At 41.2% G+C, this 16,768-nt stretch overlaps 1 protein-coding gene across 1 annotated transcript in view; it reads right to left on the bottom strand.

The window, feature by feature from the left end:
• LOC103263096 (protein virilizer homolog) overlaps positions 1 to 16,768 on the bottom strand; it is a gene marked incomplete at its 3' end in the record, with an annotated part of 35,930 nt that overhangs the window by 11,190 nt on the left and 7,972 nt on the right. The window contains exons 3-7 of the mRNA XM_008060768.1: positions 10,478 to 10,564; positions 5,908 to 5,956; positions 4,813 to 4,981; positions 2,184 to 2,306; positions 549 to 821 (exon numbers count right to left, since the gene is read on the bottom strand). Of these exons, the coding sequence (XP_008058959.1) occupies positions 549 to 821; positions 2,184 to 2,306; positions 4,813 to 4,981; positions 5,908 to 5,956; positions 10,478 to 10,564 (701 nt within the window). The remainder of the gene's footprint in view (positions 1 to 548; positions 822 to 2,183; positions 2,307 to 4,812; positions 4,982 to 5,907; positions 5,957 to 10,477; positions 10,565 to 16,768) is intronic.

Raw genomic sequence — 16,768 nt, 5'->3', positions numbered from 1 at the left:
AGGCGGATCGCCGGAGCCCAGCAGGTCGAGGCTGCAGTGGCCGGGAGCGGCCACTGCACTCCAGTCTGGGCGACAGAGTGAGACTCCAACTCAAAAAAAATAAAAATAAAAATAATGCAACATTTGCTAAAATATCTAGGTGGCAGACATCTTTAAGAATTCCACCCAGCTCACAACACCACACCTTACCCTAAAAGCAGCCACCAAATCCAACATGTATTTGCTACATGACCTTATTTCTCAGATCAAAGATGTCAAGAAACAACTCATGTTGTAACAAGCCAACAAGAATCTCTGGTAGGAAACTGGACTGAGATATACTCAAGCAATTTAAGCTGGTTGATTAAACACAGCAGATTACAGTAGATACACAAAGCAAAGAAGAGATGGAACTATCATATCCAGTTACACCTTGAGGCTCAGCTACTTCTGACCTTTGGGTTTCTTAAAACCCATTTATCTTTGCTACAAATTCTCTTGCATTGCCCAAAGCTCACTGAGTTCATTTCTAGTACTTAAACCCAAAAGTCCTAGCTAATATAACCAACCTTCACCTTCTTCATCCTCTTCACCTTCTTCTTCTTCATCTTCATCCTCCTCCTCTGGGATGCTGTCTACTGTATGTCGATCATCCTCATCTTCATCCTCTTCTTCCTCTACATCCACATCATCTTCGTCATCTTCTCCTTCTTCCTGCTGTTCCTCTTCTACTTCTCCTTCATCAGAATACTGACCTTCCTGGGGAACTGAATTCCGATCAGGAGAAATGGGCTCAAAGTAATCTTCTCTATGAGAGGCATCCTCTTCCTTGTCACCAGACACTGAAAAATTGAGATTTAAGGCACAGATTATTTTAATGCTTTAAATAATACAAGACAGTCCTGACTGTATATGGCAAATACTTAATATTTTGGGTGACTTAGCTCATAAAATACTTTTTTAAAAAGGTGGCAGAACAGCCAGGCTCGGTGGCTCAGCCTGTAATCCCGCGCCTTTGGGAGGCTGAGGTGAGTGGAATGCCTGAGCCCCCGTGTTCGAGTCCCGCCTGGGCAACTTGGCGAGACCTCATCTCTACAATAAATCAAAAAATTAGCCGGGCGTGGTAGCGTGCGACTGTAGTTTCAGCTACTCAGAAGGTTGAGGCAGAAGGATCGCCAGAGCCCAGCAAGTAGAGGCTGCGGTGGCCGGGAGCGGCCACTGCACTCCAGTCTGGGCAACAGAGTGAGACTCCAACTCAAAAAAAAAAAAAAAGGTGGCAGAACTACTTGCTTTTAAAAAATACTGAGTAGCCGGGCTCAGTGGCTCAGTCTGTAATCCCGCGCTCTGGGAGGCTGAGGTAAGTAGATTACCTGAGCCCGTGGGTTCGAGACCCGCCTGGGCAACTTGGTAAGACCTCATCTCCACAATAAATCAAAAATTAGCCAGGCATGGTGGCGCGCACCTATAGTTTCAGCTATTTGGAAGGCTGAGGCGGAATGATCGCCGGAGCCCAGCAGGTCCAGGCTACGGTGGCTGGGAGCGGCTACTGCACTCCAGTCTGGGCAAAAGAGTAAGACTCCAACTCAAAAAAAAAAAAAAAAATTAAGAGTATATATTATACTACTTCATATAGTAAGAACTAATAAAGTATAATATTTTATGTTCTTGTTAGTTATTAAGTAAACCATATGGATTTTTATCGCTTTCAACACATACTAATTTTTAACTAGTACTCATTAGTATATATCACTGGAGCAAACTAACACTATTTTCAAAGAAATGTTGGTACAGCTTCAAATGAACTAATTTTTTTAAACAAGTTCATTGGACAACAGAAAGAAAACTACAGGGAAATACTGCATAGCATGAAGGGGAGATTCACCAAGATCTGATGACCAGCATCTGATTTATTTTCTTTCATCAAAAAAACTCCTTTAATACTAACTGGCCTGGGAAACTTGGCGAGACCTCATCTATACAATAAATGAAAAAATTAGCCAGGCATGGTGTCACATGCCTGTAGTTCCAGCTACTTGGAAGGCTGAGGCAAAGGATCACCTGAACCCATCAGGTCAAAGCTGTAGTGACCATGAGCATGCCATTGCACTCCAGCCTGGGTAACAGTAAGACTCCAGTTCAAAAAAAGAAGAAGAAAAAAAAAAACTAACCAGAGGAAAAAAACTTAGCACTGATTTTATTTATACCTGGCAGAGGCATAGGGTCATCTTCATCATCATCAGGTGGAGGGGGTCCTGGAGGAGTTCTTGGTCCCCTTGGCTGTGGTCTTGGAGGGCTTCCATTAAACTGATCTTCTTTCTCCCCATCAGCTAGTTTTATTAAGTGGCAAAAAAAAAAAATTCAAATTACAGATCTTGACCAACAGGGGTCTGAACTGTGCAGGTCCACTTACATGCAAACTTTTTTCAACCACAAACATGGATCAAAAATACAGTATTCAAGAGGTATGAAACCCACATATATATGAAGGACCAACTCTTCAGATATGTGGATTCCCCAGGGCTGACTTTGGGACTTGAGTATGTAAATATTTGGGTATACATGGGTGGTCCTGGAGCCAGTCAATCCCCTGAGTATATCAAACAAGACTGTATTAAAGTGTAGCAAAATAAATGATAAAAACTGCATTTTATCATTTGAGAATTTCATTTTTAGAATTGATAATAAGCTTTGCCTTTTTGATGTCTTAACAGAAATTTTACTGATTAGTCTATACTGGTAAAGTTAGAATTTCTGACTTGCCACATACAAAATAATGTATGTGGGCATAATCCCAGAAAAATGAAGACTTATTTTCATGCCCCCCCCAAAAAAGGTACACAAATGTTCAGCTTTATTTAATAACCAAAATAGCCAGCTTTATAGTAATAGCCAAAAACTGGAAACTACCCAAATGTTCTTCAACAGGTGAGCAGTTAAATAAACTGTGGTACATCCATACTATTTAACACTACTCAGCAATAAAAAAGAACTATTAATATATATAATAAAGCTAATGAACCTCAAGAGAATTATGCTGAATGGGAAAAGTCAATCTCAAAGATACTTACTGCATGGTTTCATTCAATTTGTAAAATAACATAATTATAGAGATGGTGAACAGACTAGTGATTGCCAAAGGTTAGAAATAAGTGAGATGGATAAGGCTATATTAAAGGTAACATGAAAGAATCTTGTAGCAATGGTATAATTAAATGTCTTGATTATAATGGGTTATGCAAGGCTTCACATGACATAAAAATACACAGAGCTACACACATAGACACACAAACAAGTGCATGTCTAATAGTGAATTCTGAACAAGCTCTACAGATTGCAACAGTGCCAACTCTCTGGTTTTGATACTGTACTACAGTTATTAAAGACGTTAACACTGGAGAAGGCTGAAGAGCACACAGGACTTCCCTGCACACTTCTTTGCAACTGCCTGCAAATCTATAATTACTTCAAAGTAAAAAGTTAAAAACATATGTACATAATCTATGTGCTTAAGCGTCAATTACAAAACAAGTGAGTATGTTGAACAAAATTTTAGAGTAGCCACTATATATGTCAGGCACTGTGATAAGACTAAAGATACAAATATAAGTAAAACATACTCTGTCAACAAGGAGCTCATAGCCTGGTAAGAGACAAATAAGCACAGAAGAATGAAAGATGAAAAGAAAAAGTGAAAGACTAACTGTGCTGGGCAGGTAAGATATAAGAAAAGTAAAGTGTATGACCTCCATCAGAGAAGAAGAGCTCATACCACACTACATATCAAGATTTAAAAAATAAAAAGCCAGGTATGCTAGCTCACACTTATAATCTCAGCACTTTGGGAGGCCGAGGTGAGAGGACAGGCTGAGTCCACTGGTTTGAGACCAGCCTGGGCAACTTGGCGAGACCACATCTCTAATACAAATCAAAAAATTAGCCGGGCATAGTGGTGCGTGCCTATAGCTCCAACTACGTGGAAGGCTGAAGTGGAGGGATTGCCTGAACACAGCAGGTCAAGGCTGCTGTGGCCGTGCCACTGCACTTCAGCCTGGGTGACAGAGTAAGAATCCAACTCAAAAAAAAAAGTCATTTTAAATGTAGTCATAGAATGCTAACTATAAAGAAAATATTTTCAAAAGTATTCTTGAATTTTCACTCATTCATTCATTCATTAAGATGGATCCCACTATGTTGCTCAGCCTAGACTCTAACTCCTGGGCTCAAGCAATCCTCGTGCTTCCATCTCCTGAGAAGCTGGGATTACAGGTGCACACCACTGAGCCTGGCTCTGAATCTACCTGTTTCAACCCATTATAGTGATTACTACTAGAGAAGAGACCCTGGGAAACATAAGCACACCTCTCTGCCCTCCAGTATATTTAAGTTCTTATTTCTCATTTCCAGTTAATGAGCAAAAGGTTCTCAAAAGTGGGAAAAATCTGCATTAGTTAAGATTTATATAACTAAACAAATTTGAAATACACTTCAGAAAAATAATGCCATTAACATACATATTCCAGAAATACAGACAAAACTTCCTACTTGCTTTTCAATTCGTTTAGAGATAATTTTGAAAGCAAACCATAACTAACCACTGGACTGCATTATCATCAACATATTTTAAATGGGAAAAAATATCCCCTCAGGTCAATTTTTTAAAAAATTAAAAGAAATTAAAATTAAGAGAAATGCTTACAGAAAAGAATGGGAGATTGACAGATATCTTGTCAAGTCTTAAGCAAAGTTCAAAAGGTGTAAGAGGTCTTTGAATTACCTTTTCTTACTATAATTGGATATAAGTTTCACTGGCAAAAGCAAACTTAAAATTCTCACCATGCTTTGGATTCCTTTTCAAACTTGGCTGTGGCTGGGGAGGTGGTGGAGGTGGAGGTGGAGGTGGTGGAGAGTCTCTGTCATGACTTATCACTCTATCCACTGATCCGTATATTGCCAGTGTCAGACAGTTGTACCAGCCTCTTAGCACCAGACCATCAGTATTCACCTGATTTTTAGGGAAAAAAAATCTTTGAAACTACTGTTGTAACAGATATCAAGTTAGTTTGTGGTGCAACATCAGTCTTTAAAAGTATGCTGAAAATGCAAAGGTCAATATGGATCAAATTCACCCAGAGGCATAGCTTTTATATAGCTCTCCAAGAGTTATCACAAATAAACCTAGTAAGACTATATCTCCACAGTTCCATACTTTATGTCAACCCTGTTCAAAGAGAATATAAGTAAGAGAAGAAATGGGAATAAAATTAAGTAGCAGTTTTTACTAATTAATAAATTAAATCCCAATATCTACAAGGGTTATAAAAGGGAACAAAAGCGCAAATTGTGTCACTCTAAAAAATGAAAAGTCGGCCGGGCTCAGTAGCGCAGCCTGTAATCCCAGCACTTTGGGCGGCTGAGGCAAGTGGATTGCCTGAGCTTGCAGGTTTGAGACCAGCCTGGGCAAGTTGGCAAGACCTTGTCGCTACAATAAATCAAAAATTTAGCCGGGCTCGGTGGCTCAGCCTGAAATCCCGCACCTTTGGGAGGCTGAGGTGAGTGGATTGCCTGAGCCCGCGAGTTCGAGACCCGCCTGGGCAGCGAAACCTCATCTCTACAAAAAATCAGCTGGGCGTGGTAGCGCATGCCTGTAATTCTGGCTACTTGGAAGGCTGAGGCAGAAGGATCGCCGGAGTCCAGCAGGTCGAGGCTGCAATGGCTGGGAGCGGCTCCAGTCTGGGCGACAGAGTGAGACTCCAACTCAAAAAAAAAAGCTTCTGGATGCAAGAGGTCTCAGATAAGAAATGATGACATTCTGAAGCACTAAAACCAAATAAGCTGACATTCTGCTCACTCTCTTATTTGAATCATAAACTTTGAATGCAGATGAGAACAAACATTAATTACAGGTTGAAAATTGACTTCCACAATTACCTTTGAGTTGGGTCTAAAGATGATAGAAGTATTTTCATCATACTCCAGGCTGCCAAAAGAGTAAGAATAAATATATTGCTCAGACACTGAATATCACAGTTCATAAATAAGTCTTTCTAGATTCAAATATTTTTAACATACTCAAATGCTAGATTTTTGTTTTGATTTAACAAACCACAAAGTTTGGGTTTAATGTACTGCCCCCAATATGCTGTCAAGAAAAATAAATAGGACATTGCTAGGCCACTGCCTTGTAAAGCTATGACGTGGCCATGAGTTCTTTGAGCTATGGCCAGGTCACATTTCCTGGCTTTGGCCCCCTCCTCTACATTCATGAGGTGAATCTCCTCTCTTTCTCTCTCTCTAATTTACTTTCAAAATAAACTATATTTTCTCATCTAAAAAAAAGAAAAAGAAATAAACCAAGCCCCCCGAGATTCTGAATTAATAGGTCTGGGGTAAGCATAGAAATCAGTATGTTTCTAAAAGCACTCCAGGTAATTCTAATATATAGCCAAAGTAGAGAACCACTGCATTATAGTCATACAAAAATGCAGATCACAACCAAAATTTTTAAAAAGCAATTATCGCCGGGCTCGGTGGCTCAGCCTGTAATCCCGCGCCTTTGGGAGGCTGAGGTGAGTGAATAGCCTGAGCCCGCGGGTTTGAGACCCGCCTGGGCAGCGAGACCTCATCTCTACAATAAATAAAAAAATCAGCCGAGCATGGTAGCGCATGCCTGTAATTCCGGCTACTTGGAAGGCTGAGGCGGAAGGATTGCCGGAGCCCAGCAGGTCGAGGCTGCGGTGGCTGGGAGCAGTCACTGCACTCTAGTCTGGGCAACAGAGTGAGACTTCAACTCAAAAAATAAAAAATAAAAATAGCCGGGTTCGGTGGCTCAGCCTGTAATCCCGCACCTTTGGGAGGCTGAGGTGAGTGGATTGCCTGTGCCCACGGGTTCGAGACCCGCCTGGGCGGCGAGACCTCACCTCTACAATAAATTAAAAATCAGCCGGGCATGGTAGCGCATGCCTGTAATTCCGGCTACTTGGAAGGCTGAGGCGGAAGGATTGCCGGAGCCCATCAGGTCGAGGCTGCGGTGGCCGGGAGCGGCCACTGCACTCCAGTCTGGGTGACAGAGTGAGACTCCAACTCAAGAAAAAAAAAAAAGCAATTATCGGCCGGGCACAGTAGCTCAGCCTGTAATCCCAGCACTTAGGGAGGCCAAGGTGAGCGGATTGCCTGAGCCCATGAATTTGAGACCACCCTGGACAACTTGGTGAGACCTTGACTCTACAATAAATTACAACAAAAAAATTAGCCAGCTGTGGTGACATGGGTCTGTAGTTCCTTGGAAGGCTGAGGCAGAAGGACTGCCTGAGCCCAGCAGTTTGAGGCTGCGGTGGCCATGAGCATAACAATGCACTCCAGCCTGGACGATAGAGTGAGACTTCAACTCAAAAAAAAAAAAAAAAGTTAACTATCTTTATCAAGTAGGTACTAACATAAAAACACCAGAAAATATCAAATATTACCTGCTTGAGATTATCTGTTTCTCTTTATTTAAAAAAAAAAAGGAGCCGGGCTCGGTGCCTCAGCCTGTAATCCGCGCCTCTGGGAGGCTGAGGAGAATGGATTGCCTGAGCCTGCAGGTTCGAGACCTGCCTGGGCAGCGAAACCTCATCTCTACAATAATCAAAAAATCAGCCGGGCGTGGTAGCACATGCCTGTAATTCCGGCTACTTGGAAGGCTGAGGCGGAAGGATCGCCGGAGCCCAGCAGGTCGAGGCTGCGGTGGCCGGGAGCGGCCACTGCACTCCAGTCTGGGCGACAGAGTGAGTGAGACTCCAACTCAAAAAAAAAAAAGGTTAAATTATCAATACAATGTAGTAATAAATGAGAGAAGGACTAATAAAAAAGAGTACATAAGTGGGGCACAGTGGCTCACGCCTGTAACCCTAGCACTTTGGGAGGCTAAGGCGAAAGGAATGCCTGAGCCCACGTATTCAAGACCAGACTGGGCAACTTGGCAAGACCTTGTCTCTGTAATAAATCAAAAAGATTAGCTGGACCATTGTGGTACACACCTGTAGTTCCAGCTACTTGGAAGGCTTAGGCAGAAGGATAACCTGAGCCCGGTAGGTCAAGGATGCAGTGGCCATGAACGTGCCACTGCACTCCAGCCTGAGTAACAAAATGAGACTCTGACTCAAAAAAAAAAAAAGTGATGTCTAAGAAACTGTTAATTCCTGACAGGGATAGAAATTTCCCATTTTGAGTTGCCTTTAAAGTTTTTTATTTCTCCAAGTACTATTCTATTTATTTTTTTAGTTAGAGTCTCACTCTGTCACCCAGACTGGAGTGCAGTGGCCGCTCCCAGCCACTGCAGCCTCAACCTGCTGGGCTCCGGCAATCGTTCCACCTCAGCCTTCCAAGTAGCTGGAACTACAGGCGCACACTACCACGCCTGGCTAATTTTTGATTTATTGTAGAGATGCGGTCTTGCCAAGTTGCCCAGGCGGGTCACGAACCTGCAGGCTCAGGCAATCCACTCACCTCAGCCTCCCAAAGCATGGGATTACAAGGCTGAGCCACCGTGCCTGGCTCCATTTATTTTTTAGATGAGTTCTAAGTAAACTCATTTAATGGTGAATTTGTCTGTAGACAGCGTAACATCCAGTTTTAATAATACTTAGCATATATTATAAAATCCAAAATGGGGATACTTATTAGCAAAAGTCCCATTTTTTAAAAGGGAGCTATGAGGCTGGGTGCAGTGGCTCACGTAACTCCAGCACTTTGGGAGGCTGAGGCCAGGAGTTTTAGACCATAAAACTGTGCAACATAACAAGACCTTGTCTCTACCAAACAAATTAAAAAGTTTTTCTTTTAATTTGGCTGTGGAATTTTAAATTGCACAGCAGCATGAAGAGACACACTTAAAATATTAGCTTTAATGTATTTATATAATATTTTTAAGAATCAAAAAAACAATCTCAGCCAGGTGCAGTAACGCACACCTCTAATCCCAGCACTTTTGGCAGACCGAAGCAAGAGGACTGCTTGAGCCCAAGAGTTCAAGACCAGTCTGGGCATCATGGTGAGACCTCGTCTCTAAAATAAATTTAAAAATTAGCTTGGCATGGTGATACATGTCTCTAGTCCCAGCTACTCGAGAGACTGAAGGATTGCCTGAGCCCAGGAAGTCAAGGCTGAAGTAAGCCATGATCATGCCACTATACGCCAGCCTGTAACAGTGAGATCCTGACTCAAAACAAACAAACAAAAAAAAAACCCAATTTTTTTTCCAAATTAGATTATCAAAACGTGAAATCATGTACAAGAAATGCATGTATGAGTAATCATATGTACAAGAAATGCATGTATGAGTAATAAACAAACAAAAAAGATGGCTAATGTTTCACACATTAAAATTTTTATTTTGTAAATAAACTTAACATTTTCTTAGGAATTTAACATTTTTCTATAATATTACTTTGGCCAGGCTCGGTGGCTCAGCCTGTAATCCCATGCTTTGGGAGGCTAAGATGAGTGAATTGCCTGAGCTCACGGGTTTGAGACCCGCCTGGGCAACTTGGCGAGACCTCATCTCTACAATAAATCAAAACAATTAGCCAGGCGTGGTAGTGCACGCCTGTAGTTTCATCTGCTTGGAAAGCTGAGGCAGAAGGATCACCGGAGCCCAGCAGGTCGAGGCTGCAGTGGCCGGGAGCGGCCACTGCACTCTAGTCTGGGCGACTGAGATTCCAACTAAATAAATAAATAAATAAATAAAAATTTTAAAAATAAATAATAATATTACCTTGATTAAACTCTGCATTTTGTGGGTTTACTACCAAATAAACCCTTTTCTTCTATCCAAAGAATAAAAAGGCTAGGTGCAATGCCTCATGCTTGTTATCCCAGCACTTGAGGGGGCCAAAGCGAGAGGACTGCTTGAGGCCAGGGGTTTAAGACCAGCCTAAGCAATATAGCAAGATCTTGTCTCTACTTAAAAAAAAATTAGCTGGGCATGGTGGCATGTGCCTATAGTCCCAGCTATTCAGGAATCTAAGGCAGGAAGACTGCTTGAGGCTAGGAGTTTGAAGCTGCAGTGAGCTATGATCATGCCACTATACTCCGGTCTGGGCAACAGAGTGTGACTCTGTCTTTAAAAAACTTTTTAACTTAAAATTAAGAAATAAATAAATAAGCTGGGCTCAGTGGCTCAGCCTGTAATCCCGCACCTTTGGGAGGCTGAGGTGAGTGGATTGCTTGAGCCCACGGGTTCGAGACCCGCCTGGGCAGCGAGACCTCATCTCTACAATAAATAAAAAAAACAATCAGCCGAGCATGGTAGCACGTGCCTGTAATTCTGGTTACTCGGAAGGCTGAGGCGGAAGGATCGCCGGAGCCCAGCAGGTCGAGGCTGCGGTGGCCAGGAGCGGCCACTGCACTCCAGCCTGGGCAACAGAATGAGACTCCAACTCAAAATAAATAAATAAATAAATAAAAAGAGTTTGCTTATTAACTCATGAGTTTCTAATGAAATTAACTAACAGGTACATACCTTCCCAATCTATCGAAAACAGGGGCACTTGGCTTGCTTACATTGTTGAAGAATAAGTCTAATTGAAATGTGTGTGGAGATGTCTCCCTGTGAATGAAATAAAGTTGAAACATCAGTCTTTGTAATAAATGGTTCCAAATTAAAACAAAAAATACAGTAAGCATAAAATTAAGCACAATTTTTAAATTAGAATATTCTTAAAATTTATATAACGAAAATATAGAGTTAACAATGATCTTTTATGTGACTTTACTCAAATCCAATTCTCAGTTTTAACCATCAAGTATCTTTTCTCTGCTATTTAGTTTACATTAAATATTTTAAAATTTTGGTTGGGCATGGTGGCTCACGCCTATAATCCCAGCACTTTGGGAGGCCGAGGTGAGAAGATTTCCTAAGCCCACAGGTTCGAGATCAGCCTGGGCAACTTGGCAAGACCTCTTCTCTACAATAAATCAAAAAATTAGCTGGGTGTGGTGGTGCATGCCTGCAGTTTCAGCTACTTGGAAGGCTGAGGCGGAAGAATCACCTGAGCTTAGCAAGTCGCGGCTGCGGTGGGCATGAGAGTGCCACTGCACTCCAGCCTGGGCAATACACCTCAAAAAATAAATAAATATAAAATGTTCATGTATTTTAAAGGTAAATGCTAATTGTTATGATATCAAATTGTGCAATTTTTATAGCACCGTTCCCTTTCATTAGCAAAAAGAATCAGGAGTTAACTAATTTCAGGTTGTATATTATGACTACAATTTGATTTCAACTTAATCTACATTAATACAAGACCATAATAATAACTTTAGCAAGGGTCCTAAATTGCGACTTAAAGCCTGAATTGAAATTTAAATAGTAGCATTTTACAATATCTTTGCTTTTTAAAAATAGTTTATATAGTTAAGATTAAAACCTATTTAATTTGCATTAGACTGGAATCTTGCTACCCTTTATATAAAAGATACTATATCCTAGCACCCTTGGCCAAAATTTCTTAGGTTAAACTAAAATCTTAATATATGCGTTGTTCTTGTTAATTTAAATAAAAATCCAAGTGGTAAAAAGTATATTGTGCAGAGTACTATCAAACAGATTCCTTCACGTACTTCTGGTAGAAGTACAAACAGGTACAATCAGTCTGAAAAGCAATGTGGCAATAAAATTAGAGAGACTGAGAAAATGTTCACACCATGCTATGGCTTGAATGTATCCCCCAAAGTTCATGTGTTAGAAACTTAATCCCCAATGCAACCATCAGTGTTGGAAAGTGAACCTTAACAAAAGGTGATTAGGCCATGAGAGCAGAGTCCTCATGAATAAATTAATGTCGTTATCTGAGGAGTGAGTTAGTTACCCTGAGAGTGGGCCAGTTAACAAAGCAAGTTCAGCCCCCACTTGCTCTCTCTTGCACTCTCTGGTCCTTCTGCCATCCACCAAGGCATGATGCAGCAAGAAAGCCCCTGTCAGATGCTGGCAAGTTGATATTGAACTTCCCAGCCTCCAGAACTGAGAAATAAACTTCTTCACAAATTACTAGTCTGTGGTATTCTGTTATAATAACACAAAATTGATTAAAAAAACACCATTTAATCCATTTTTTTCTAAGGAGTGTTTCTACAGAAACACTGATATTCAAACAAGAGGACATTCATCATACTACTACTTGTAATCTGAAAACTTAAAAAACATCTAAAGGTCCCCATATAAGGGACTAACAACATAAAACACAGAGTAGTGATTCATTAGACTATATATTTATTATTAGAAATCATAAATTCAAATAATATTTAATGATGTAAAAGTACTCTTGACATATTAAGTAAAATAAGGAATACACAAAACAGTATACAGTAGGGGAATACATTTACCTTACCCAAATTCAACCATATGTGCCCAATAATTCTAGTCTTTCTCTCTCTCTTACCCTTCTTCAAACTAGACCCTGGACTCGAGTATCTCAAGAAAAGGAAAAAAGGCTGAAATGCAAATTATTTACTTTTGAGCCCCGAAGGCTTAGGTCCTGGTCACTAAAGAGCAACTTAAAAGAATTAAAGGTAATACAACTGCACTAGTCTTGTTATCTTACAACTTGGTGACTCTAAAAAACCTAACCTCACACATCACATTTACAAAAGGCAAAAACAAAACATATATACATACATATAAATCACATATATATACAAACACACACACATCAAAAACAATATATCAAATGTTTAGATTCTCTTGGAATAGAGAGATTAAAAGAATTCTCAGTTTACCTATGTGTTTCTGAATTTTACATTGCAAAAAACACTATTGTAAAACACACTCACAAACATCATTAGATCTCTAACATTACTTTCAACCTTAAGAGTCTGGTCTTCAACCTTAAGAGTCTGGTCTTCCAGGCAGTGGCTCACACCTGTAATCTTGGGACTCAGGAAGGCAGAGGCAAGAGGATTGCCTAAGCCCACAGGCTCAAGACTAGTCTGGACAACAGGGTGAGACCTTGTCTCTACAATAAATCAAAAAATTAGCCAGGCTCGGTAGCTCAGCCTGTAATTCCGTGCCTTTGGGAGGCTGAGGTGAGTGGATTGCCTGAGCCCACGGGTTCGAGAGCCACCTGGGCAACTTGGCGAGACCTCATCTCTACAGTAAATCAAAAATTAGCTGGGCGTGGTAGCGTGCGCCTGTAATTCCAGCTACTTGGAAGGCTGAAATGGAAGGATTGCCGGAGCCCAGCAGGTCAAGGTTGCAGTGGCCAGAAGCGGCCACTGCACTCCAGTCTGGGTGACAGAGTGAGACTCCAACTTAAAAAAAAAAATTAGCTGGGCATGATGGCGCATGCCTGTGGTTCCAGCTATTCGGAAGGCTGAGGCAGAAGAATAACCTGAACCAGCAGGTTGAGGCTGCGGGGGTCATGAGTGTGCCACGGCACTCCAGCCTAGGCAACAGAGTGAGACTTCAACTAAGAAATAAAAATTAAAAAAAAAAAAAAAGATTCTGGTCTTCCTGATGCTTAATTGTTTTACTGCATTAATGCTTTATCTTGGCCAAGTGCGGTGGCTCACGCCTATTATCCCAGGATTTTGGGAGGCCGAGGCAAGAGGATTGCCCGAGTCCAAGGGTTCAAGACCAGCCTGGGCAACTTGGTGAGGCCTTATCGCTACATAAATAAATAAATAAATAAATAAAATTAGCTGGGCATGGTGGTACATGCCTGTACTGTAGTGCCAGCTGCTTGGGAGGCTAAGGCGGAAGGATGGCCTGAGCCAGCAGGTTGAGGCTGTGGTAGTCAAGAGCATGCCACTGCCTTCCAGCCTGGATGACAGAAAAAAAAAACATTTACCTTACTGTTCTGTAACATATCAGTCATGTATAAAGTTGTTTCTGATATTTTCATATTTGGAATTATTAAAAACACAAACAGCCATTCATCCCTAGCTAAGAAAAAGGAAGAGGGTCAAGGAGAGAGAAAATATAACAAATAACTCCTATGGCCATGTGCAGTGGCTCATGCCTGTAATCCCAGCAATTTGGAAGACCAAGGCAGGAGGATCACTTGAGGTCAGGAGTTCAAGATCAGGCTGGGCAACACAGTGAGACTTCATCTCTACAAAAAATTTTTAAAAATGGGTCGGATGTGGTGGCTTACACCTGTAATCCCAGCACTTTGGGAGGCAGGGGCGAGAGGACTGCCTGAGCCCACAGGTTCGAGACCAGTCTGAACAACTTGGCGAGACCTTGTCTCTACAATAAATAAAAAAAAATTAGCTGGGCATAGTGGCACATACCTGTCGTTTCAGTTAATTGGAAGATTGAGGCAAAAGGATCACCTGAACCCAGCAGGTCAAGGTTGCAGTGGCTGTAAGCATGCCACTGCCTCCAGCCTGAGCAATAGAGTTAGACTCTGACTCAAAAAAAAGGAAATTAAAAAATTAGCCAGGTACCCCACAATATCATAATAAAAAATATTGATTAAAAAAAAAAAAAAACCGGGCTCGGTGGCTCAGCCTGTAATCCCTCGAGGCTGAGGTGAGTGGATTGCCTGAGACTACGGGTTCGAGATCCGCCTGGGCAACTTGGTGAGACCTCATCTCTACAATAAATCAAAAATTAGCCAGGCGTGGTAGCGTGCACCTGTAGTTCCAGCTACTTGGAAGTCTGAGGCGAAAGGATCACCGGCGCCCAGCAGGTTGAGGCTGCGGTGGCCAGGAGCGGCCACTGCACTCCAGTCTGGGTGACAGAGTGAGACTCCAACTCAAAAAACAAAAAAACAAAAAAAAAAGGAAGAAGAAAAGGGAGAACAGAGAGGGAAATTTTGGGAGAAAGAGAAAGAAGGAAGGGAAAAAAGGGGAAAAAAAAAAGAAAAAAGAAAAATAAAGAAATAATTAGCCAGGCATGCTGGCACACACCTAGAGTATCAGATACCTAAAAGGCGAAGGGAGAAGGCCACTGTACTCCAGCCTGAACAAAAGAATGAAAGCCTGACATTAAAGAAAAATCTCCTACCTATTGCAGCTAATGGAAGAAATCCAGTTTGCCTGCTATGGCAGCCAGCTTCCAATATGGCTCCCAATGACCCCTGCTTCCTGATATTCACAACTGTGTAGTCTCCTCCCAAACTGTACCAGCAGAATATGTAACCAACAGCATATGATAAAAGTGAAAGAATGTCACTTCCAATATTAAGTCATAAAACATACTGACTGTGGCTTCCTTTTTAGGCATGTTCTCTCACTCTTGGATCACTCACTCTGGAGAACGCCATGCCATGACATGAGTAAGCCCACGGAGAGGACCTCCTGGCAAGGAACTAAGACAGCAGTCATGTGAGTAAGCTAGCAAGCAAATTTTCCAGTCCCAGTCTATATCTTGACTACAACCTCATGAAAGAACCTGAGCCAGGCTGGGTGCAATGGCTCACGCCCATAATTCCAGCACTTTGGGAGGCCGAGGTAAGATGATTGCCTGAGCCCACAAGTTTGAGATCAGCCAGAGCAACTTGGCAAGATCTCATCTCTACAATAAAAATAAAATAAAATAAAAAATTAGCTGGGCATGGTGGTGCACGCCTCTAGTTCCAGCTACATGGAAGGCTGAGTTGGAAGGATCGCCTGTGCCCAGCTGGTCGAGATTGCTGTGGCCATGAACGTGTCACTGCACTCCAGCCTCGGCAACAGAGTAAGACTTCTACTCAAAAAAAGAAAGAAAAAGAAAAGAAAAGAACCTGAGCCCGATAAGCCACTATCAGATTCCTGACCCCCAGAAACAACGTGAGATCATAAATGTTTAGTTTTAGACTGCTAAATTTACTGTAATTTGCTATGAAACATATTATAGATAAATGAGCCTTTCTTGATGAAATGCAGTGCAATCAGAGAAGACTGCTGGATACACTATCATTATGACATCTTTCCTATTTCACACACATCTCCCTTTACAGGAAACAAAGGAAGAAACATATAGAAAATTGTAAGTTTTTGCCATGTATGGTGGCTCATGCTTGTAATCGCAGTATTTTGGGAGGTGAGGCGGATTGCTGGGGCCAAGGAGTTCATGATCAGCCAAAGCAACATAGTGAGACCTCATCTCTACAAAAAAATAAAATAAAAAATAGCCAGGCATGGTGGCATGCACATACAGTCCCAGCTACTCAGGAGACTGGGGTGGAAGGATCACCTGAGTCCAGGAGATTGAGGCTGCAGTGAGCCATGCCACTGCACTCCAGCCTGGATGACAGAATGACACTTGACTCAAAAAAAAAAAAAAAAAAAAGGAAAACATGAGTTTTAATTTTCTTAAACGTGGAAAAAAAAACAGAATTAAAATGATTATGAATTAAAATTAAAATGATCCCTCATTACAAACATTAATTAAATATTCTTACTATTTTATTTTGTATCTTTTAATTTTTGAATGGCAACTTGGAAGATTTTATATCTATTTCTACAAATAATTATTTTTCATAATTATGAAGAAATAAGCCCTTAAACTTTTAATCTATCCCATTAAACTCACCATGAGGTAGCTGGTTTAACTCTTTTATGTAACAGAAATTGAATTTTACATAGCACGTATGGTATGAATACCTAGGTTATAAGCTAATAACTCATGTAAGATATATTTATGACATATATATATATACTCATGTTTATTATAATTAGAAGATGATGATTATTCATGCTACAAAAAAGATAAAATGCCTCTGGTTTTTTGTTTTGTTTTGTTTGTTTGTTGCTGTTTTTGTTTTTGAGTTGGAGTCTCACTCTGTCGCCCAGACTGGAGTGCAGTGGCCGCTCCCGGCCACCGCAG

Source organism: Carlito syrichta, unplaced genomic scaffold (assembly GCF_000164805.1).
Source record: "Carlito syrichta isolate Samal-C Ts95f unplaced genomic scaffold, Tarsius_syrichta-2.0.1 Scaffold304720, whole genome shotgun sequence".
Classification (NCBI taxonomy): Eukaryota; Metazoa; Chordata; class Mammalia; order Primates; family Tarsiidae; genus Carlito; species Carlito syrichta.
Note: the sequence above shows the minus strand (reverse complement) of the source record. Positions and strands in the feature narration are given on the sequence as shown.